Genomic DNA, 25,059 nt, shown 5'->3' with positions numbered 1-25,059 from the left:
ATGGGCCAATTTTGCCAGGATCTACTGAGTCTCGACTTCTTGGTGCTTCTTTTTTCAAGTAGCTTAAATATGCTCCACTGTAACTTCAGGGAGACATGGTTCACGTGTTTTTTATCCTACTCTATTGCAACTTCAAAGAGACAAGGATCGTGATTTCGATCTTGCTCCATTGCAACTTCAGGGAGACGAGATCCTGTAATCTTCGGCCTGTTGCCCTACTACTTAGGGTGTTAAGGCTTGTTTTCTTTGATCTGCTCCACTGGAGATGAGGTCTGCAATCTTGGGTCTACTCCACTACAACTTTAGGGAGCTAGGGTGGTGACTTAAATCTGATTCGCTGCAACATCAGGAAACCTAGATCCGTCGTCTTCGATTTGCTTCATTTCAATCTCAGGGAAACAAGATCTACAATCTTCAACCTACTCCATTACAACTTTAGGGAGCTAGGATGGTGGCTTAAATCTACTTCACTGCAATATCAAGAAGCCTAGATCCACTGTCTTCGATCTGCTCCACTGCAATCTCAGGGAAACAAGATCTACAATCTTTAACCTACTCCACTACAACTTTAGGAAGCTAGGATGGTGGCTTAAATCTGCTTCGCTGCAACATCAGGAAACCTAGATTCGCCGTCTTCAATCTGCTCCACTGCAATCTCAGGGAAACAAGATTTACAATCTTCAGCCTACTCCACTACAACTTTAGGGAGCTAGGATGGTGGCTTAAATCTGCTTCGCTGCAACATCAGAAAACCTAGATTCGCCGTCTTTGATCTGATCCACTACAATCTCAGGGAAACAAGATCTACAATCTTCAGCCTACTCCACGACAACTTTAGGGAGCTAGGATGGTGTCTTAAATCTACTTCGATGCAACATCAGGAAACCTAGATTCGCCGTTTTCGATCTGCTCCACTGTAATCTTAGGGAAACAAGATCTATAATTTTTAGCTTGTTGCCCCACTGCTTAGGGGGTTAAGACTTATGAATTCACCGATTCCACTGCACTGTCCTTTGAGGAACATGATCTGTAAAATCAGTTTCATGTATCTATGCTTATGCCAAATAATTAGGATGCTATGATTGAAATAAATCAAATGCTCCTAACTAAATGTGATGATTTATGTCAAATAATTAGGATGTTATGATCGAAATGAATCAAATGCTCCTAACTAGATGTGTCATTATATGAATGCAGAAATGTCATGAGAATGATTTCTTTTTAAATGTTTAAGGTATCGTTGCTCATAGTTTATCCGAGTTCTATCATTGAAGCACTATCGCCTCTTGCTGTTTCGCCGTTATCTTTGATAGAAGATTCAAAGAAATAGTCACAACTTGGACTATTCTTTTTCCAATGTTTCCCACTTTTGAGTCTGTTTAATTCTGCCTAGTGGCCCTGTTTCAGGTCCTTGTACTATTTAGAAACTTTCCAGAGTAATATGCGTAACCTTTTTTTTATGTGAATGTTAAGTCCAAAAATCGTGATTTCAAAAAAATGCTCAAAAGAGATTATCATAATGGACAAGATGGAATTTTATTGAGCAAAACTTGAAGTGAATACATTAAACAGGATAGCAAATCTGGTAAGGCTCAAAATAAAATGAGGAAAAAGGTGCCCCAGATATCGCAGCACGAGCTTCACTATTTAATTTCTCAAAGGCTTCTTCGAGCTAAATGTGTGTTCAGAGATCAAACGTATTTTGTTGATGCCCCAAGGTATACTGTTCTCCCCTCTTATTGATTTTGGGAGGGCAAGACTACCATATATCCCACATTCGAAATTTGAGCTACCCGTTTACGGGTTTTTAACTCAAAAACCCTTTAGTCTCAAAATGCCCTTTGCGGGTTTTCACCTTAGCCTCTTCTTCTTTAAGTGAAATTCTTCTTGACAGAATCCAAATTTACAGGATTGGGCAAGTTTCTACCATCCATCTCGGCTAGAATCAATGCTCCTCCGGAGAAAGCTTTCTTCACCACGTAAGGCCCCTCCCAATTAGGCATCCATTTTCCTCGAAAATCTTTCTGTATGGGAAGGATATTTTTCAAAACTAGGTCTCCCTTGTGGAATTTTCTAGGGTGAACCTTTTTGTCATAAGCCCGCATCATTCGTTTTTGGTACATCTGACCATGACGGATAGCTCTTAGCCTCTTTTCCTCAATCAAGTTCAATTGATAGTATCGAGACTGGATTCATTCTGCTTCATCTAACTTTAACTCTGACAACACTCGAAGAGACGGGATCTCAGCTTCGATTGGCAACACCGATTCCATTCCGTAGACCAAGGAGAAAGGGGTTGCCCCAGTTGAGGTTCTGACTGACGTTCGATAAGCAAAGAGGGTAAATGGTAACTTCTCATGTCAGTCTCTGTAGGTTTCGGTCATCTTTCCCACAATTTTCTTAATGTTTTTATTGGCCGCTTCCACGGCCCCATTCATCTTTGGGCGATATGGTGACGAGTTGTGATGTCTGATCTTGAATTGACTGCAGACTTCCGCTATCGTACTATTGTTCAAGTTTAATGCATTTTCAGATATAATCCTCTCCGGTATTCTATATCGACATATGATCTCTTTTTTCAGAAACTTGCTCACTACCGACTTTGTCACACTAGCATACGAGCGGCTTCTACCCATTTGGTGAAGTAGTCAATAACCACAAAGATGAACCGATGCCCATTGGAAGTTTTCGGCGATATTGGTCCAATCACATCTATGCCCCACATCGAGAATGGCCATGGAGCAACCATGACATGCAGCGGTGAAGGAGGCACATGAATTTTGTCCCCGTAGATTTGGCATTTATGACATCTCTTGGCGTAATTGACACAGTCTCCTTCTATGGTGGACCAATAGTAGCCGAATCTCATAATTTGCCTGGAAATTGTAAAACCATTAGCATGCGTCCCATAGACGCCTTCATAGACTTCTTCCAAGATTTTCTTAGCTTCAACGGTGTCTACACATCTTAGTAGCACTTGATCTTTTCTTCATTTGTATAATATATCCCCATCTAAGACATAGTCGATGGCCAGTCTTCTTAGAGTTCTTTTGTCATTCTCGCTTGCCTGGTCTGGGTATTCACGATTCTTCACGTATTGCAATATATCGTGATACCAAGGGTGATCATCTCTCTCTTTATTTTCTTCAATATTGTAACAGTGGGCCAAAATTTTATAAATGCTCATCCGGATGGGTTTGACATCTTCTTGTTTGTTCACCTTGATCATGGAAGCTAAGATAGCCAAAGCATCAGCCATCTGATTTTCGTCTCGTGGAAGGTAGTGGAAGGTAATGTCATCAAACTCTTTAACCAATTCAAGGACCAATTTTCGATAGTCGATCAACTTGGGGTCTCTAGTCACGCATTCTCCCTTGAGTTGATAAATCACTAGCACGGAATCCCCATACACCTTTAGCACCTTAATCTTGCGTTCTATGGCTGCATGGACTCCCATGATACACGCCTCGTATTCTGCCATGTTATTCGTACAATCAAAATCCAATTTACTAGTGAATGGATAATGATCTCCATTTGGGGACACTAAGACGGCCCCGATTCCATTGCCCACAGCGTTTGACGCCCCATCGAAATTGAATTTCCAAGGAAGTTCTTCGAGAGCACCTTTTTTAGTGGTAGCAACACACATTAGGTCTTCATTCGGGAAGTCGAAGTTCAAAGGTTCGTAGTCTTCCAAAGCTCTACTGGCCAGAAAATCTGCTATTGCACTTCCTTTTACTGCTTTCTGGTTCACATAGACTATGTCGAATTCAGAAAGCAGAATCTACCATCGAGCCATCCTTCCATTCAAAGTTGTTGACTTCATCATGTACTTTAAAGGATCCAATTTTGAGATAAGCCAAATGGTGTGATACAACATCTACTGCCTCAACCTTCGGGTTGTCCAAATTAGGGCATAACACAGTTTCTCTATCGGCGGATACCTTGCCTCACATTGCGTGAACTTTTTACTAAGATAGTAAATAGCATTTTCTTTCCTTCTTGACTCATCATGCTGACCCAATACGCATCCCATAGAATTCTCAAGTACTGCCAAATACAGTATCAATGGCTTATCGGGGTTAGGTGGCATTAGCACCGGAGCGTTGGATAAGTACTGTTTAACCTTGTCAAAAGCCCTTGGCATTCTTCATCCCATTCACCCGGGTTGTGTTTCTTGAGGAGGCGAAAGACCAGGTCACATTTCTCAGTTAATTGTGAAATGAACTGAGCAACGTAATTTAATCTTCCTAGAAAGCCTCGAACCTCTTTTTGAGTACGCGGCGGAGATAGCTCTTGTATGGCTTTAATTTTGTCTGGATCGATCTCGATCCCTTTTTCACTAACCACGAATCCGAGCAACTTTCTAGACTTGGCTCTAAAGGTACATTTGGTGGGGTTGAGTTTTAGCTGAAACTTCCTCAACCTCAAGAACAATTTCCTCAAGGCTTTTAGGTGCTCCTTCTCTTTTCGAGACTTTGCGATCATATCATCGACATAAACCTCAATCTCTTTATGTATCATGTCATGAAAAAAGGTTATCATGGCTCTTTGATAGGTAGCCCCCGCATTTTTTAGGCCAAATGGCATTACTTTGTAGCAGAACGTCCCCCACATGGTCACAAATGTGGTCTTCTCCATATCTTCAGGATGCATATTAATCTGGTTATATCCAGAGAAACTGTCCATGAACGAAAACAGTGAGTGTCCCGCCGTGTTGTCCACCAGGGTGTCAATATGAGGCAGTGGGAAATTGTCTTTCGGGCTGGCTTTGTTCAAATCCCTGTAATCTACACACATTCTCACTTTTCCATCCTTCTTAGAGACTGGAACGATGTTGGCTACCCAATCTGAGTATTTTACCACCTTCAAGAATCCAGCGTCGAACTGTTTTTGAACCTCTTCTTTTATTTTTAGCAAGATGTCGGGCCTCATTCTTCGGAGTTTTTGCTAAACTGGCTTACATTCCTCCTTTATGGGGAGTCGGTGCACCACGATATTAGTGTCCAACCCAAGCATATCTTGGTATGACCATGCGAAGACATCTTTGAATTTCTGAAGTAATTCAATGAGGTCTCGCTTCATTTCTATGGTGGTACATGTTCCGATCTTCACCCCTTGCCCCTCTCCTAAGCTCACAATTTCAACTGATTCTTTGTAAGGTAGGATTTGTTTCTCGTCTTGTTCTACCATTCTCAACAAATCGGGAGATAGGTTGCAGCCTTGGTCATCTTCAAAATCTTGAGAATCCTCCATACACACATTTTGCTCAAAAGGAAACTCTGAGTTGCTAGTAGTGTCACTCATATCATTGATATCTGGGGACCTGTTATGAGGATGAAGGCAGATACAATGAATCAAAAGAATTAGAAACATTTATTTTTGTGGTATAATTATGAATGACGAATGAAAGAATATTTAGAAAAAATGTTTCGAGAATAAAATAATCTGAAAGTAATCATTTGTATGATTATGAATGAAATTGAAAGGATGATAATAACCGTGTATTTTATTGAAATAACGTTTTTTAAACATTAGCTATTTCACAAAAGATTCTTATTACTCCTAGGCCTAGAGCAATAAGTATGTTTTGGACATTACTCTGAATCAATTCTAAAAACTACAGGAATCTCTTCCGCAGTCCAGTTGTCCAGAACACTTCCAAATGTGTAAGGGCAAATGCCCGACAAATTTTCTCTCCCAGCCTCTTCGTCGTATGTGGCGTTGATGTCCAAGCTTTCCAGCCTTTCTTCTATGGCTTCCTTTCTAGGCGTACCCCGCTCGGGATGAATGATTCCTCTGGACACAAAGGTTTTCGATATGTGGGGGAATATCATTGGTTCCCATTTGATTTCTCCCTCGGTCAACCATGCTCTCCTTTTTTCTTGCTTCTTTTCTAGCTCTCTTCTCCTTTATTTCGCATCTCGCTTGAATCCTAAGCCGAAGCGGTCTCTCTTGTCCTTCAGCATTGGCGTTTCAACCTTTCCTTGTAGATATCTCCCAAGTCCTCTTCCGGGTAGGGCTCCTTTTCCAATCGTCAACTGGAGGCTCATTCTCGTGGTTTTAAACAATTTTGGCACCAGAATCTTGCTTCCCTCGGCGATGAAGGTTGCATTAACAAATTCTAAAGATCGAAATGAACATTCGATTACTTCATCATCTGTCTCCAAATAGGGCGCATTATTGCTCACAGTTGCAATAATATCCTCTTCAGCATAGATCGTTATCAACCTCCCCTCTGATACCAGCTTCAACTTTTGATGCAACGAGGAAGGCACTGCCCGAGCTGAATGTATCCAGGGCCTCCCCGATAAGCAATTATATGAGGGCTTGATATCCATTACTAGGAAATCCACCTCATATATGTTTGGCCCAATCTGAAGAGGTACCTCAATTTCGTCCATCACCTTTCTCTCCGTGCCGTCAAATGCTTTCACTATGTTCTGGCACTCTTTCATGTGAGAGCTGTCTACAGGTAATCTGTTTAGTATGGTCAATGGCTAGACATTCAAAGCTGATCCATTGTCAATTAGTAAGCCTGGCAGCGTATACCCTTTACAGCGTGTGGTAATGTACAGTGTTTTAGTCGACCCCATGCCACCGGGTGGTATCTCATCGTCATTCAAGAAGATATAGTTGTCGGTACTTATGTTACTAACCAGACGATCCAGTTTGTTAACGAAGATATCATTGACAACATATGTTTCATTCAAGACCTTCATTAGCGCGCTGCGATGAACTAACGAGCTTAGAAGTAAAGCCAGTACTGAGATACGAGCTGGTTGTTTACGTAGCTGTTCTACCACGCTGTATTCACTATGCTTTAGGAATTTTAAAAACTCCTTAGCCTCTTCTTCGTTAACTAGCTCATCGACAGGAAGTTCAGATTTGGTCGCTTTTTCCTTCACCCCTTCGACCACTAGGGCTTTTCCTTTTACGGGTTGTGCCTTCTCGCTCGCTGCATCGTAATGTCTTCCACTACGTGTATAAGAGCCTCTATCTTGGTCCTTTTTTAAAATGTCAACCAGGTTTTCCTTCCCCGTAATTATTACATTACAATCATAATTTCATGGGACCCTTTTACTATCTTTATAGGGGAAGACTGCAGGTCTCTGGATTATGACCCTTAGTGGTAGTTGAACTCTAGCTTCATTATTTTTGGGTCTCAATATGATAACCACGGGGTAGTTAACTGTTTGATTTTGTGCCATCGACTCTCCCTCCGACGCACATATATCTCCCTCTACAGGGTTTTTAGTCTCTTCATAGAATTCCATTTCCTTATTGTTTATCATGTTCCGCACTAGGGCCCTGAACTTGACACACTCTTGGATTTCATGCCCCACCTCGTTGTGGAACTCGCAGTAGTTCCTCTCTTCTTTGGATTCTCTTCCCAAATCCAACGCGATCAAACCTCTCTTGACCATCTCCCTCCACACTTGTCTCAACGGAGTCCTGATTTTTGCAACCTCACACTTAATCTTCTTATTTTTGCCTTCGATTATCATGTTCACTCCTTGGTCGATGTGATTGGGGAGTAGGTTTCCTGCTACGTTGGGCGTAGCTGGGTCATCAAATCTTACGATTCCCACCTTAATAAGTCTTTCGACCACTTTCTTGAACGCAATGCAATTTTTGATTGAATGCCCAGTAATACCTGCGTGGTATTCACATTGGGAGTTTGTGTCATACCATTTAGGATACGGGGGCTGCACTAGCTCAAGGTAGAAAGGTGATACCACATGAGTGTTGAACAGGTTCTGGTACAACTCCCTATACGTCATTAGTATAGGGGTGAATTGTGGCCTTTCTGTGTTCTTCCTTGCATTGGATTCTTGTCTTGCAGGGCTTTTTTGATTGGTGGTAATCGTTTTGGGTTGATTTACGGTAAATGATTTGGGCTGCCCCTTGTTGAATGTGCTCGTGTTGTTCACTTCATTGTCCTTTTTCCTCGGGGCTGACTTCCTAGCACTCTCTCCCGATTCTATCTTGCCGCTCTTTACAGCGTTTTCGATCATTTCTCCCATCATCACTATGTCAGAGAAGCTCTTGGTGGCGCTTCCCAACATATGAGTGATAAAAGGGGCTTTCAAGGTGTTAATAAAGAGCATTGTTGTCTCTTTTTCTAGAAGTGGCGGCTGAACTTGTATGGCCACCTCTCTCCACCTTCGTGTATTCTGTCTGAAGCTTTCATTTGACTTTTTCTCCATATTCTGGAGAGTGATCCTGTCGGGGGTCATGTCCGTCACATGATTGTATTGCTTCATAAAGGCCTGAGCCAGGTCTTTCCATGAGTTAATCTTGGCTCGGCTCAGTTGATTGTACCACTTAGACGCCGCTCCAACCAGACTATCTTGAAAGCAGTGGATTAGTAACTGATCATTGTTAAGATATCTCGTCATTTACCTGCAGAATATGGTGATGTGGGCTTTAGGGCAGCTTGTTCCATTGTATTTCTCGAATTCAGGCATTTTGAATTTGGGGGGGGACTAAATCTGGGACCAGGCTCAGATCCTTAGCATCAATCTCTTGATGATGATCCGCGCTCTCTATGGCTTTGAATTTCTCTTCAAGCCATCTACATCGTTCTTCTAATTGTTTTTGCGAATCCATCCTCGCCTTTTCCTCTTCAGCCACTTCATCCAAGTCGGGAATGGGCAGATAGTTCGGGTTGTTGACAAAGTTAGAGCCTGAGCCGGTTTGGAAGTTCATCGGAATTGAAGCTCCGGCCTGAACTTGCTGGGGCATGATTGTGACCGATGGTTTTTGTAGGTTAATCCCAGGCTTCATCGGTTTATGCATCGGAGTAAAGCCAATGGGGTATTGGAGATCTTCATTGGTTTCCTCAACTTGGTCCATGGGGCCCTTTCCCTTTCCGTTATCCATTCCTCCCAACAGTAATTTGGATAACTGGGACATCATCTCTCTCTGAGACTTCATCATTTGCTCCTTCATCTCTCGTTGAATTTTTGCTAGCTGCTCTTCCATCTGGGACTGCATTGGTTCTTGCATGTCGTTTTGCATTTGCTCTAATTTCTCAAGTCTCTTATCCATTGATTTTTTTGTCGTACTGTAAGGATGCGTGGTTGGTTGGTTTTCGTTGGTTTCCAAGTTACTGAAATAATTTTTAATTAATTAATTAGAAAACTCTTATGGCCTTTAATGCATGATGATATGATGTAATGCAAATGTATGAATGCAAAGGAGGCATCAATTTTGATTCAATTGCCCTTAGAAAATTTCACTTTGAAAATAAATCTTTTACATAAGGTCGAGTTATAGATAAAATCTCGCTTTAACACTCAAAGTCCTAATTTTTCTAAGCAACGAGGCCAGCTCTTGTCCGCGGTCTGACTCTAATTCATACTTCACGCTCAATGTGTCTGCCTGAACCGCTAAAGTTTGCAAGTAGTCCGCTACTTCCCGAATCTGGGTTATGGCTTCCCTCATAAGGTGATCTCTGTTTCTGACTTTGTCTTGCACATGATGAAGCTGCTCTTTCCAACGATCCTCATTTGCCTCGAAAAACTAGATCCGCATCTCGCAGTTCTGCAGTGACGCCTCTAAATCTTCTATCCTTCCTTTCATTGCTTCTATCTTGCTCAAGCTTGCCCTCAACTTTATTGCGGTGTTGCGGTTTTGGTACTGATGCAGAGACTTCTCGAGTTCAGCCACTCTAGCCCTTAATTCCCCTCGCTCATTTCTACTTTCCGACAGACTCTTCTCCAAATCTTTGTTTCGTCATTGAGCTTCTCGAAATTTTTTTCCCCACCGATTGGTATTGGTTTTTTCTTCTCGAATTTTGTGGCACTATTGTTCAGAAGTCTTACCTAAACCCACAGTCCTCATAGATAGGCGCAGCTTCTTGTAGTCTGTCTTTAAGCTGTCTAGGTCTTCTTCGGCCTTAGTTTTTCCTTTTCTCCATTTATCAGCTTCTGACCTCTGAACATCAGCATCTATCCTTAGATGCATCTTCTCTTCCTCCAACTATTCGATCTTCTTCCCGAGCTCTGAACTCTTCTTCTCAAAATCTTGCCTTATAATTTCCAATTCTGATGGGGCGACTTGTAATTGTTCCTCGATAGGTCGAGCATTCTCCAAGCTTAGCCTAGGAATATTATCATTAATCCTCTTTTTAAACCACTAGCTATACTCGGGCATTACCATGGAACCGATGGCTAACCTCTTCATCTAACAAGTTTGCTTCCAAGCATCCGATAACTCCCGAACTCTCTTCTTATAATGAGCACCTTTAAATGAGAATTCACTCTGAGCAAGCCCATAGGTCGTGGGTACAAACTGCCTTAACTTATATTACCTCAAGGCTAACAGCGGAGTATACCCGGTTGCTCCCCAAATTCCTAACAGTGGCACCCAATCAATGCTACCACATCGGTACATGATCTCGTCATGAACCATCCAATAAGCTCTCCACTTGATATCCCCCTCCTTGAGGTTCTGAAGAATGTCCATCCACTTCTCCTCTAAGATATCCTCTCTCCTCCGTATAGTTGCCTCTTCTTTCAACGGGGAATAATCCTCGGAGAAGACTTGATAGGAAACTTTATCTACCTTCCAAAAGTGCTCGTGGAACCATGCCATCAATAATTGCGCACATCGAATGAATCGCCCCTCGCCTGTCTTCCGACATGAGCTCAAAGATCTGAACGTTTCTGCCAATATTGCTGGTACCGGTATGATTCCCTTTTCAAGGCGATCAAACAAGTCAATGACCGCCTCGTCCACGTGCCTTAAAGCCTTAGAAAAGATCACTAATCCGTAGATGCTTAAGGCAAATATATCAACCCTCTTTCTTTCATCTGGATGTGTCAAGCTCAAATCTCGCAAATTCTCCCAAGGGATACATTTGCTATCTCCTTTTTGCTGAATCCGAGCAGTAACCCAAGGCTCGCTCATCCCAGAAATGCTAATCAGTTTCTTCACGAAAGTCTGACTACTAAAAACTCGAGCATAAGTCTTCCGGACCTGAATTTTGGGACACCTGAGCAAAGTAGTGTATTCCTCCATGGTAGGTACCAAATCCACTTTTCCAAAAGTGAAACACTTGTATGCAGAATTCCAAAACTGCACCAAGACTCGGAACAAATGCTTATCCACTCTAATATCTAGCAGGTAGGATACGTCACCATAATTTTGGTAAAACAATTGCTTGATTCCTTCATTCCAACTAGCCCAAATGTCTCTCAACTTTTGCAGCTCGTTCTGTACTACATTGACGCGAGTGAAATCTTGCAGCTCCGATACATACCCTTCTGCCAAGCTATCCCCTCTCACTGATCGTAGCCTCTCCGACCATGCATGAACGGCCGCATTATCCTCGACTTTACTAAGAAATTCATTCTCCATGTCAAATTTTCTAACTTAGTAATTGAATACGAATTAACGCCTACTTTAGTATGTAATGTTATGCAAAAATGACAAAACAAAACAAAACACCGGTTAGTGTCAAATAATAGTGATAGAATGCAAGCACATAAATGATAACTATGACGCATATACGGGTAAGTACTAAGGCTCGATGTGGCTTCACCCAAGGATGGTTCCTAAGGTTCACTATATGCGGTTTAGTTCTAGAGATAAGGTACCCGAACCAGTAGATTCCTCAATCCTCACCCATTATAAGCTCATATAGATCGAGTTCGGTTCGAGGGGATACATTTCCCTATGACCATGCGGAGATGAAAATCTCACGAAATCATAGGTACGGATGTACCCCGAAAGCAATCCACTAGCCCATGCGGAAGTGAAAACCTCACGAAAGCGTAATTTCTTACTCCCATTTAGAAGGTGTGACCACAGTGGTCATGTAATGAAATGCAGTGCTATTTTACAAGACCCGCACTAAGACAATCACACAATCAAATGCAATCGAAAGATACATGATTTTTAAAGTAAATTTTTGGTTTTCGACAAAAGGACAGTAAATAATTGATTTTTATGGCTCGACTCTCAAGTTCCCCAGTGGAGTCGCCAAGCTGTCGAAACCATTTTTATTTAAATTTTTTTTAATGAAAAACGGGGGCATCGACTTTTGAAAAACAGAAATATGGAGTCGCCACCGATCTTTTTATTTTGGTGTGATCGGGTCACCTAAGAATTTGGTTATTTTAATGAAACATTTTTTATTTACTAAAACAACGATGCTGGTCTACGAAAATTATGAGAAAACGGGCTCGGGAGTCAGTTACGTATGAGGAAGGATTAGCACCCTCATAACGCCCAAAATTGGTACCAAATCGATTAGATACTGTCCTTATGTCTAAAATTAAAAACGTTTTTGAATCGTGGTTCTTTTTAAATAACATTTGAATAACCCGAGTTGATTGCCAAAAATCTTCTTGTTTTGACATCCGAAAGTTTATAATTTGAAATTAACAGAAGGATGCCCAACTATTTGGTCCAACGAAAAACTGAAACCCCAGCACAGTGGGGCATGATTCCTCGAATTTCCAAACATCGAACATTGCCTCACCTTAGAAAATATGAGTGAAATTCTGAAGGGATATTAGATTGTTTTGAACGAATGAAAAAGCGCAACCCAGTACAATAGGGCTCGATTCTCAAGTCCCCAGACATTGAACATCGCTTTCGTTTTGAAAGGTTTTTAATAAACATGAACGAAAGCCTAAAGGAATATTCGATTGTTTTGAACAAGCGAGAAATCACAATCCAACATGATAGGGCATGATTCCCGGATTGTCAAACACCGAGTATTATCTTCGTTTTAATGGATTTTTAAAAGACCTGAGTGAAATTTTGAAGGAATATTTGATTATTTTAAACAAACGGGAAATTGCAACCCAACACGTTAGGGCACAATTCCACGAGTTACCAAATATCGCATACCGTTTTCGTTTAAGGGATTTTTAAAAGATATGAGTGATATTTTGAAGTGATATTCGATTATTTTGAGCAAACACGAAATTGCAACCCAACACGTTAGGGCACAATTCCGCGAATTGCCAAATATCAAATCTCGCCTTCATTTTAAAGAATTTTTGAACGAATGATTATAAAGCTAGCTTAAGACATATTAATTCGATTTGAAATAAGACGAAATTAATCATAAAATTTGGGTTTTATAGAACCACATTTCACAAACCAAGTGGAAAATAATGATATGCGATAATAGGCACATATGAGATACAATCAATTAACAAACTAATAATTAAATATAGCTATCCTAAAAATGCAACCCAATTACAATAATACATGGAGAATAGTTGATATAATAATACCATGACGAAAATGATAACATAACAATCACATAAGCAAAACAATGCATACAATAATATGCCCCAATAATGTACATAGCATGATATAGAGTAACCAATGCAAGATATAAAAACAACATAGCAGTTACAAGCCAATGTGCTATAAAACGGTTTTAAAATAATAATGAATAAATGGATTCATATATATAGGTTGACAAATTTGTATGAAAACTAGGGATAGCTATAGGATTTTCGAATAAATATTATAGAATAAAAATTGAATCAAATTATGTAAAATATTTTAGACACAAGTGCATTTAAAATTTGACAATGTACATGATAATTTAAATAATGTATATAATATGAAAGGATAATAGAGATATATGAAAAGATATAATGCACTAAATAGATTCACAAAATATATATGCATAAATAACTAAAATAATAATAATAATAATAATAATTTGTAAAACATAGAAATACCTACAAGCTTAAATTAATTTTATAACAAATTGTATAATGGATTTAAAAACATGCTTATATATATAAAGAAGACTATATGCATGATGAATAACAAATAAAATAATATATATATAAAATAGTCTTAAATAACAAGGAAATAATAAAACATATTTTCCAAAGAATAAACTATATATATAATAAATTTGAAAGGAAATACAAATAAATAGATTAAATATATATATATATATGTAAAATAACATGGAACTAATAATGTGTATAAAGTAAAACTAATTTTGTCATAACTCATATATGTATTAATATAAGATTAATTTAAATTAAATATTATACAAAGTTTTAGAAACAATATGATATATAAGGTAATTTTAAAATAATAGCTTTATAATTAAATAATAATAACAAATCATTAAAGTAATTTAAAATATAAAAAAAGGATGAATGCCAAACGAAAAGAAAAGAAAAAGAATGAACTATGCCAAAAATAAAAAACTTAATTGAGATAAAAGCAAATTAAAAGAGATAATTAACAAATAGAATAAACCGTTGAAAGGACCAAAGCGTAAGGCGCTCAAATGGCCAAGGATTAAAAATGAAAATAGTCCCAATTCCAAAACGAAACGCTTAAGCGCTGACTAAATTGGAGTGGCGCGCAAAGTTCTGGGCAAAGATGAAAGACATGGGATAGGATTAAATTAAAAGTGGTACAAATGGGAGGGACTGTCCGCATAAATTACCCCTTTTAGATGGAAATGTGCAATTCCAGCTAATGAGCAGGTCAACACGCAGTTTCCAACTTCTTAATTGCACCACTTTAAAATTAATAGCTTTTATTATACATTTATATTTTAAAAGCTTACAAAACCATTTTCTTAAGCACAGAACTCCCAAATTCCTAACCCTCAACTAGGTTTCAGTCCATAAACTTACAGCAGCCGAACCACCACCAGATCCGGTGGCCGACAACACCAACGACGGCTTGAACCTACCAACGGTGGAGAACTTTTCAGCCTTGAGATCTCTTTTCAACTTCGATTTCAACGAAGCGAGAGGAACCTTTGGCATATCTGCAAGATAAGGCTCTCCTCGCTTTTTCTTTAAACAAAATTGATTTCTTTATATTTGATTCGCCCTCTCTTTTATTCGTTTTTCATGCGATAGATCAATCAAAAAAACATAAACTAAATCGGAAGAAAAAAACGAGAATCACCTTGTGGAGACTTTTTTTTTTGAAAAGCTTTTTTGTATTGATTTTCCTTTTGTGTTTGTGTTCGCTCTTTTTTATTGCCTGTTGTGTATTCGTGAAAAAAAATGCTCTCCTCTTCTTCTTTTTTTTTTTACAAAGATTAAAAGCTGGGCTTTTATAGCCGAAAAAGGAAATAAACCGAAAAAATACAATATACTTGTTTCCATTCATTCATTGTTTTTGTTTCCTTCTTGCAGATACAGAGTCTGTTGGCATGCGTACGGGGTGCAGGCGTGGCGTACGAGGGTTGTGGAGGTATGGGACTGCTGTAGTGGAGGTATGGGGCTGTTTCTTGGTTGTTGCGCAAAACGAAAAGGGGGGGACCTAAGGTTTCTGGAGCTGTTAAGGGAATGGGCCTCTTGGGCTTGTTTCGATTTGGGCTCATGATGGGTATCGGGCTAGGGTTAATGTATTTGGGCTGCTTTGTACCAAAGACCTGGACTGTGGTATACATATTTTTTTTTGTGATTTTTTTTTTGTATTTTCGTTTTGTTTCTTGTCTTTATACGGGCTGGGCAAATTTGGCCCATTACATATAACAAAAAAATTATTAAAGATGGAAAGAAACAACTTAAGATTTTGGGCTAATAAATGTTAAACAATTTATACTAATAAATACTAAATCTTCTAGAAAAAATATATCCTGTAAACTAAACTTGCACCCAAGCCCTCAAATTCCAGTTGCTTCGCATGGTTTAGTTTTAGACAGGTCGCGTCTTTTACTGTGACCCCAATTTGCATCTTTCTCACGATCCTAGTTCGCCAGAGTAAGGATCTCAGCACTTTATGGTAGCTCACCAATCTTAAAGGGTTCCCAAATATTGGTGTGTTGGCCAACTTTACATGTGTTCATTTAAGGTAGCTTGCCATACCCAGAGGGTTCGCCAATTTGACGAGCTCGCAGTTTTGATGAGCTCGAATGTTTGATTGAGCTCGCATGGATGGCCACTTCGAAACATTCCTCCTTAGGCTTCATATTGCGAACACCAATTTTATTTCTCAACTTTTCAAACCTTGACTTTCTTAGTGGTTTGGTCAGGATGTCAGCAAGTTGATTTTCAGTACTACAATGGACCGGAGTAACTTCTTTACCTTATTCAACTTTTCTCACAAAGTAGTACTTGGTTTTAAAATGCTTTGTCTTTTCATGAAAAATTGGATTATTCACAATTTCTATAGTGGACTGGTTATTGCAAAATTTGAGTTGCTTCGCCCTACATAAAATTTAAATCAACCAAAAAAATTTTCAACCAAATTGCTTGGTTAGCTACTGCTATTGCAACTACATATTCAGCCTCGGTTGTAACACCTTCTACCCGTATCCGTTGCCGGAATAGGGTACCAGGCATTACTAGAGTTTACTGAGCATTTTCAGATAATTCCAAATAATTTATTATTCATACTCTGAAAATAATCATAATGTCCCTCTATTGGGCCCTTAAAGCCCAAAACATACATTTAAACATTCAATTCACATTCATGTCACATAAATATATAATTTAAACATTCAATAACTCAATTCAAGTTCCACGAACTTACTTCATTACTTATTCGTATTTATAGTTTTACTAATCTGAAAACTTTTTCTTTTTCACGTTCAAGTCTTATATTTGAGCCACCCGGATCTTTATAAGTAAATTTGATCATCATTTTTATTTATTTCATATTCTAATACATTCAATTAATCTCTAGGCAAAATTACTATTTTACCCTTAAACTTTTGATTAATGACGATTTCATCCTTAGACAAAGAAAAATAAAGTTCTTGTAATTAAATTCTTGTTTCGAACCTAATTATTCTTATATATATTGATAAAACCCATAAATTCTATAAAATAATAAAATTTTCCACAATTTCAACACTTTTTAATTTAATCCCTAAAACATGTTTTCGCCCGATCTTGATCTAAATTAATAGTTTCATTCAATTTTATAATTTAAATAATAAAAAATTCATTTATTCAATTTTTGACATTTTTACAAAATTGCCCCTACAATTTTTCTTTTATTCAATTTAGTCCCTAAGTCTAAAACATACAAATTATCCATTTTAAATGTAAACCTATTAAGGGTGGCAACAAACAACAGTATGTATGTTACCCGGATGAAATATTAAATACTTCTCTAAATCTTTCATCCCATTTGCTTCTGTTCATTTGGTTACAACTCCTAAGTCTTTGAATCTCAAACTTACTTCATACTTCATCCGGAATTATTACCTTGTTGCTCTAACTTCAACAAGAGCTTCATATTTCATCCGGAATAATTACTTTGTTGCTCTAGCTTTAACAAGAGCTTCATATTTTATCCGGATAACTTAGTTATGTTTTTCTTCCTATGAGAAAAACCCAACAAAACCCTTGCTAGCTGAAAATTCATATATTTATTTTCCTCCTCCTCCTCTCCATTCCACATCCTAAATGTATATAGCATTCTTATAAGTAACATTATCTATGATCTCACTATTTACTTATAAATTTATTTAAAGTTGTCCATTTGTGTCATAGTCACTAAATTATTTTTAATTTGAGCTACAGAGATCCAAATTAAGATCCGTAAATTTTCCCTGAAACTTGACTCACATATCTTTCCACCATAAAATTTTCAGAATTTTTAGTTTAGCCAATTAGTACAGTTTATTCATTAAAGTTTCCCCTGTTTCACTATCTAACAGTTCTAACCTCTCTTCACTTAAAATTAATTATCTCACAGTACAAAACTCAAATAATTTTCTCGTTGGTTTATCTTGAAAATAGACTCATTAAGGATTCTAAAACTATAATTTTTAGCCTCTAATTATTTTTCTCCAAATTTGTGTGATTTTCCAAAGTCAGAACAGGGGAACCCGAATTCATTTTGACCTTGTCTCACAAAATTTATTATATCTCATAACTTACAATTCAATTGCTTACACCGTTTCTTCTATAAGAAACTAGACTCAATAAGATTTAATTCAATATTTTTTTCATCCTCTGATTCAATTTTTACAATCTATGGTGATTTTTCAAAGTTCACAAACTGCTGCTGTCCAAAACTGTTTTAGTTCAAGATGTTTATTACCATTTTTCCTCTAAATTTCACTGGTCATACAATTCAGTCCTTGCTCAATTAGCCCATCACTTAAGCTAATTTTTTTCTCAATTAGCATTTTATTTCATCATTCAAAACTATTACACAACCTTTAAAAATCAGAATTTCAACACTAAACCTTAATTCACAACTTTTTCACAATTAGGTTCTAAAATCAATTTCTATTGAAATTACTTGATAAAATCATCAAACAACAATGTAAAAGCTTCAAATCTATTTTAGTTCATCATAAACAGCCAACACTTATCAATGGTAGCTTTCAATTTTGTCCATAAAATCAAAAACTAATGAATTAAACACTTGGACCTAATTGTAAAAGTCACAAAAACATAAAAATCTCAAAGAAAAGGGAAAAAATTGAACTCACATATGTCAAACTATGAAAAGAAGCAACTTTCAGACCTCCCATGGCGTTTTTGCTAAAGAAGAATGATGATATCTCTAGATTTTCCAATTTTCTCTTGTTTTATACGCTTAATTTGCAAAATTTCCAATTTTGCCCCTTGTTCACACTTGATTTTTATTTTTCCTGCACACGCATGCCTTCCAGCCCAATAATGGGTGTTTAATTTCCTATTTAGTCCTCCTTTAATTATTACTAGAGCTATTTAATCACATTTCATAATTTTGCACTTAATTCAATTTAGTCCTTTTTACCCAATTGACTACCAAAACCTTAATATTTCTTGACGAAACTTTAATACTGACTTACTAACACTCCATAAATATTTCTAAAAATATTTATGGCTCGGTTTATGAATTTGAGGTCTCAATACCTTGTTTTCAACCCAATTTACTTGATTAATTCTTTTAAAATCGCAAAATTCACTAATTCAAAAATTCTTTTAAATTCGCGCTTGGCCCATAATTATTATTTATTAAAATTTCTAAACTTACTCATTGAATTTTGTAATCTCGAATCACTATTTTTCGATACCACTGAAAAATTTGGTTGTTACATCGGTTGTGGGTTAAATTATTGTTAATAGCTTTTTCAGACTTCAAGAGAGTACCCGAAATCCAATTGAGAAGAAATATTCGGAGGTACTTGGCATTTCATCCACTAATCCAGCCCAATCACTATAAGTGTAGCCAATAAGTTTCAAGGGCTTCTCCTTTGCGACCCATACACTAAAATTAGTTGTTCTTTTGATGTATCTCAGTACTCTTTTCGCAGCCTTGAAATGAGATATATCACAGTAGTGCATAAATTTGGACAAGAGGCCAATTGCGAACATTATATCAGGTCGTCTTGCTATTAAGTACAGCAAGCAACCCACGAGGCTTCAATAGTTTTTTTCATCAACCTTTTGGAACTTTTTACTGCTTCAAAGTTTCTCTCCAAGTACAATAGGCATGCTGATTGGTTTACACTTCCCCATGCATAACCTCTTTAAAATCTTCTGTACGATGTGATTTTGAAAAGAATGTATGTTTGCACTATAGGCTATAGCTTTATCATATATAGATGATGAGCTACTTGGCGAGCTAAAGAAAATATATAAACCGCTGATGATATTGTGAACAAGGGATTTATATGATAGACAAGGATTAATTTTTTTCTTAGTCCATTTACAGGGTGGATTTGGTAAGAGAATGATGATGTTTCTTTCCAAAGTTATTCGATTTTTTATAAAATGCATGCATTGTGTTCTACTAGTTGGTCTAATCTTTTCCCACATTGACTTCGTGATGGACATAAACAGAATATACGCAAAGCAAAATAAGTTGAAACAAGTGGCCAGCCATGAAGCCGGGTACTTTGCTATCATTTCCATGGTTATATACTACTATGAACTGGGGATCAAATACTACGTTGTTAACATCAATAATTTCAAGCGTAGGCCTAAAGAAGTTCAATTCATCATGGTCTCATGATCGAGAAGTTCGAGCTCTTGTGTAGAAAAGACAGCTTCATTAACGGTTACGATGTCAGAGTTCATTTCTCCAAGAACCTGCAGTTGTTACCTCAACATTCAAGGGATGCTGCAAACAAGTTAATGGCGTCGACTATTAACAATTCTGGTCTTTTGCTTACGATTTACGTGGCCTATACTTTCACTGATGAAATTATTCATGCTTGTTGAAAAATGTTGTGAAGAAAAATGGGTTTAAAATGATGGTGAGATTATTAGTTTAGCGGATATTGAGAAGTGAATGTATATGGAGATTGCACTTGATCTTGATATTGTTATATGAAGTTTGGATGAAAACCGACTGAGTAATTTCCTGTAACACCCCTAACCCGAATCCATCACCGGAATAGAGTTACGGAGCATTACCAGAGTTACCGATTTATTTATCAAATATTTCATTTCATCTAACGTTCATATTTGAAACCACTTAAAATCAAACATATTGTCCCTTAATGTACTTATTTTTCTAGATATGTTTTACTTGAATTTATTACTCGTCTCAATTTAATTAATTTCCTTGTATCAACGTATCAAAAATAATCACCTATTTACATGTCATGATAAATATCATTCTCTTGCCATTTCTTCATAAACATAAATCAGGTAATTCATTATATCGATATTTCATGCTAGCTGAATATTCATACATATTTTCTTCCTCCTCCTCTCCATTACACATCCTTAATTTATATAACATGCAACAACATTATCAATAATTTCACTATTTACTTATACATATATATATATATTCAAACTATCTATTTGCGTCATAGTCACTAAATTATTTATATCTTAAGCTACAGAACTCAAAATTAAGATCCGCTGATTTTCCCTGAAACTAGACTTACATCTTATTACCATAAAATTTTCAGAATTTTTGGTTTAGCCAATAAGTACAGTTTATTCTTTAAAGTTACCCCTGATCTGCTATCTGACAGTTCCAACCCTTCTTCACTAAGAATTAATTATCTCATCATACGAGATTCGGATGATGTTCCTGCTTATTTCTATTGAAAATAGACTCATTAAGGATTTTAAACATATAAATTTAATCCCTTATTTATTTTTATCCAATTTTTATGATTTTCTAAAGTCGAACAGGGAACCTGAAATCATTCGACATTGTCTCACAAAACTTATTATATCTCATGATTTACAATTTATTGCTTACACCGCTTTCTTCTATAAGAAACTAGACTCAATAAGCTTTAATTTTATATTTTATATTTTATTCATCCTCTAATTCGATTTCTAAAATTTTTGGTTATTTTTAAAAGTTAGACTATTGCTGCTGTCCAAAACTGTTTTAGTGCAAAATATTAATTTTCATTTTGCCCCAAATTTCACAGCTTCATACAATTACCCTTGCTCAATTAACCCTCAATTAAGCTAATTTTCTCAATTAATACTTTTCCTAGACATTATAAGTTATTTCATAACTATTGAAATTCAGAATTTCCACATAAAACTCTAACTTCAAACTTTTTTACAAATTAGGTCCCAAACATTCACTTTCTATTCAATTCTTTCAATAAAATCAGTAAATAAACAATTTAAAGCTCTAATTCCATTCCAAATCATCATATACTTCCAACACATATTCATAGAAACTTTCAATTTCTTTCATAGAATCAAAAACTAATGAATTCAACAAGTGGACCTAGTTGTAAAAGTCACAAAAACACAAAAATTTCAAGAAATAATCAAGAATTGAACTTACTTGCAGTAAAAATATGAAAAACCAGCTTAAGGAAACTCTTCCATGGTGTTTTTACTTATGAGAATGCAGAGAAATAAAGAGAAATCTAGATAATTCCACTTTAGTCCTAGCTTTATTAAGTAAATTTTGCAATTTTCCAATTTTGCCCTTAATTCTCCTTATTTTCCTGCTGATTTCATGCCCTTGCCGTCCAGCCCAAATATACCTTGGGTCTATTTTCCTTTTAAAACCTCTTTCTTTTATCATTTAAGCTATTTAATCATTTCCCACAACTTTACATTTGATACAATTTAGTCCTTTTTGTTCAATTAGCTATCAGTACTTTAAAATTTCTTGACGAAACTTTAATACTAACTTATTAACACTCCATAAATATTTATAAAAATATTTATGGCTTGATTTAAAATTCCCGAGGTTTCGATACCTCGTTTTGATTCTAATTATTTTAATATATATATTTTTTAGTACACTGTTGTAGGCCAATTTTAACCCATTTACATCAAAACCCAATTTAGCCTTACCTAACCCACCAAAATTAAACCCAAAACCCAAAATCTTAACTACCCAAAGCCCAATTTACATCAAAACCCTAATGGCCCAAACCCTAAGCCCAAATCAAGATAAAAAACCCTAGCCCACAACCTAAACTTTTCTCAACTAAATGCTAGCCTTTGCCACCACCAACTCCACTAGTCACACTTGCTCCACCACCAACTCCACTAGCCACACTTGCTCTACTACCTACTCCACTAGCCACACTTGCTCCACCACCACTTGTACCTACAAATGAAGACATAAACAATAAAAAATATTTTGTAAATGGCTATATAAGCCTTCTCATATTTTGTATTTAGGAGAGGAAGAAGTTTTGGGGGAAAAAGTTATTGTAAAGGATTTTTGAGAGGTTTTTTTAGAGTAATCAAGCAGAAGAGTTATTGTAAAGGCTAGTTTTTGGAGAGGCTAGTTTTTTTTTTTTTTGGAGATTAATCAAAGATCAAAGCAAAAGAGTTTTCTTTGTCTATTCTCGTTTTAAGTTCTTTATTTGCTTATTGTTTTCCTTTCAGTTTTATTTTGTTTCTTTTATACGAAAGTAAAAATAAAAGGAAAGTAAAAATAAAAGGAGGAAGCTTTCCCATTTTTACCGAAAAAGTTTTTTTGAGGTCCCATTGTCTGTACTTGGTGGCAATCGACGGCATAATCATGGTCCTAAGGATCGACGATGGTATGGCCTTGTGCCAAAAATCACCCACTCTCCCTCTCTTTTTTGTTATTATTATATTTCTTAATATTATATTATATATATATTCTTTTAATATATTAGGTATATTCTAAATTCTATATTACGTATATATATATATATATTATACTATTTTATGAATATCTTTAATACTATATTATTTATATTTTTTTCTACATGTTATCTTATGTATATATTTTAATTATATTATGTATGTATTTTTTACACTATATTATGTACATATTTTTAATATTATCACGTATTTATTTTTTATATATTTACATATTTATGTAGTATTATTAATAGTTTTATTTTTAAACATCATTATTATTTCTAATAAATATATTATGTACACTTTTTATTTCTATTTTATTTTTTATTTGTCAATATTAATTATTATTATTCTAATATTTTGATATTTTAATATTTTATATTTTATATACTTTATTATTCACATCACTATTCGCATTTTTTACAATAATATTCTTAGATTTTTTTTACTATCATTTTAGAAACTTTTTACATTTTAATTTTAAGAATAAGGCAATGTACCGATTTTAACATTAAGTCATTGATTTCATCGCTATGTTGGGTGAAGTTAGTCAGCTTGTGTTAAAAACGGGATATCCTTCTAAAAAACCAAAAACTTACAACTTCTCATTTCCTTCAATTGGATCACACTTAAATTGAATTCGTATTTTTGAAAATCAAGACAACATGTGTTTAATAAGATACCAATTTTGGGCGTCGCGAGGGTGCTAATACCTTCCTCACGCGTAACCAACTCCCGAACCCAACGTTACTCTGCTTTTGACGTAGACCTAAATTCGGCCTTCATTTTTGTGCAAGAATAAGTTTTCTTCTCTAAAAAAGGATGATTTATTAGGTGTCCGGTCACACCTAGAAAAAAAGATCGATGGCGACTCTTTTTTTAATAAAATCGAAAGTCGGTTTTTAAATTTTCAAATAATCGCCTTAATTAGCGACCGAAAGCAAAATTTTTTACGTCTCTACAGCTGGCAACTCCGCTGGGGAACCTTTTTGAGAGTCGAGTCGAATTAAACTCGCGTTGTCAAAATTTTCAAAGTTCCTTATTCAAAGTAACATTTAGTCGTGATCCTCAAATTTTTTTTTTCAAAAAAATCATGCATTTACATCGTGTTGTATATATTCTAACTTGTTTTATCCGGTTGTTTTTCAGCTTTAAATTTTTGTGATTTTAGTTTTGGTTTAGTTTTTTAAATAAAACGTAAAGGTTTGTGAGTTTCTCCCCACACACCGTGCACGAGCATCTTTGCATAACATGAGCTCTATACCCGGGCTCCGTCCGTTTAAGTGAAAGTAAACGCTACGCCTTCGTGAGTTAACTCGTCTCTTCGCACAGGCTAGTGAATACTTTCGGGTTACATATGACTTATGCTTTCGTGAGTTAACTTGTCCCTCCGCATAGGCATAAGTAAATGTAATCCCTCGAATTGATCTCGTAAGCCTATGATGGGCCATGACCGAGACTTCGTACTAGTCTTAGTAGACGATAGTACAAACAATTCGAGTACCTATCTAGAACCAAAACCGCATATAGTGAACCATACGAGCCCCCTAACTAGAGCAATGCCGAACCTCCGCTTGTTCCATAGTCACCAAAATAAGTACACGGGAGAAACGCCTACTACCTTTTGCACTTTCACTTTGTATGCAAGGGGATTGGGTTGGTTTAATAAACTAGATCGGGTAGCGTAATTTGATAAATTTTCCATGAATTTTTTTGCCTATATTTGACTACAAACCAGGGTTGTTCGTCTTTGCTTTATTTTCATCATGTATTATAGGCATCTTGTTAAGAATGTGTTGATTAGAGAATGGTTGCCAAAAACGGGTTTCTAATGGAGGAGTCAATTATACGAGTGACCGAAGCATTGTGTAATAGACTCTTTTGATGAATGAAATGCCTAAATAGGGGCTATCTTGAAATCAACACCCATTTCTTGCATATCTTTCATGATTGACATTCATTTATGCACTCATTCATTCATTGCATATATCTATCCCATGATTATTCGCTAAGGTTAGAATCATATAATTCACAGTCACAACACTTCAAATCTGGAATCACGCCATTCGTATAGAACGCGTCGACA

The 25,059-nt window shown here is 36.4% G+C and overlaps 1 protein-coding gene across 1 annotated transcript; it reads right to left on the bottom strand.

Moving 5' to 3' along the window:
* Positions 1–5,912: 5,912 nt before the first annotated feature.
* On the bottom strand, positions 5,913–8,402 carry LOC108475045 (uncharacterized). Its single transcript, XM_017777056.1, has 4 exons — positions 7,125–8,402; positions 6,577–7,034; positions 6,390–6,480; positions 5,913–6,254 (listed from the first exon to the last, which is right to left on the bottom strand). The coding sequence occupies exons 1-4, from the start codon at positions 8,400–8,402 to the stop codon at positions 5,913–5,915; spliced, it is 2,169 nt and encodes a 722-aa protein (XP_017632545.1).
* Positions 8,403–25,059: the final 16,657 nt, after the last annotated feature.

Source organism: Gossypium arboreum, chromosome 3 (genome assembly GCF_025698485.1).
Source record: "Gossypium arboreum isolate Shixiya-1 chromosome 3, ASM2569848v2, whole genome shotgun sequence".
Lineage (NCBI taxonomy): Eukaryota > Viridiplantae > Streptophyta > Magnoliopsida > Malvales > Malvaceae > Gossypium > Gossypium arboreum.
Note: the sequence above shows the minus strand (reverse complement) of the source record. Positions and strands in the feature narration are given on the sequence as shown.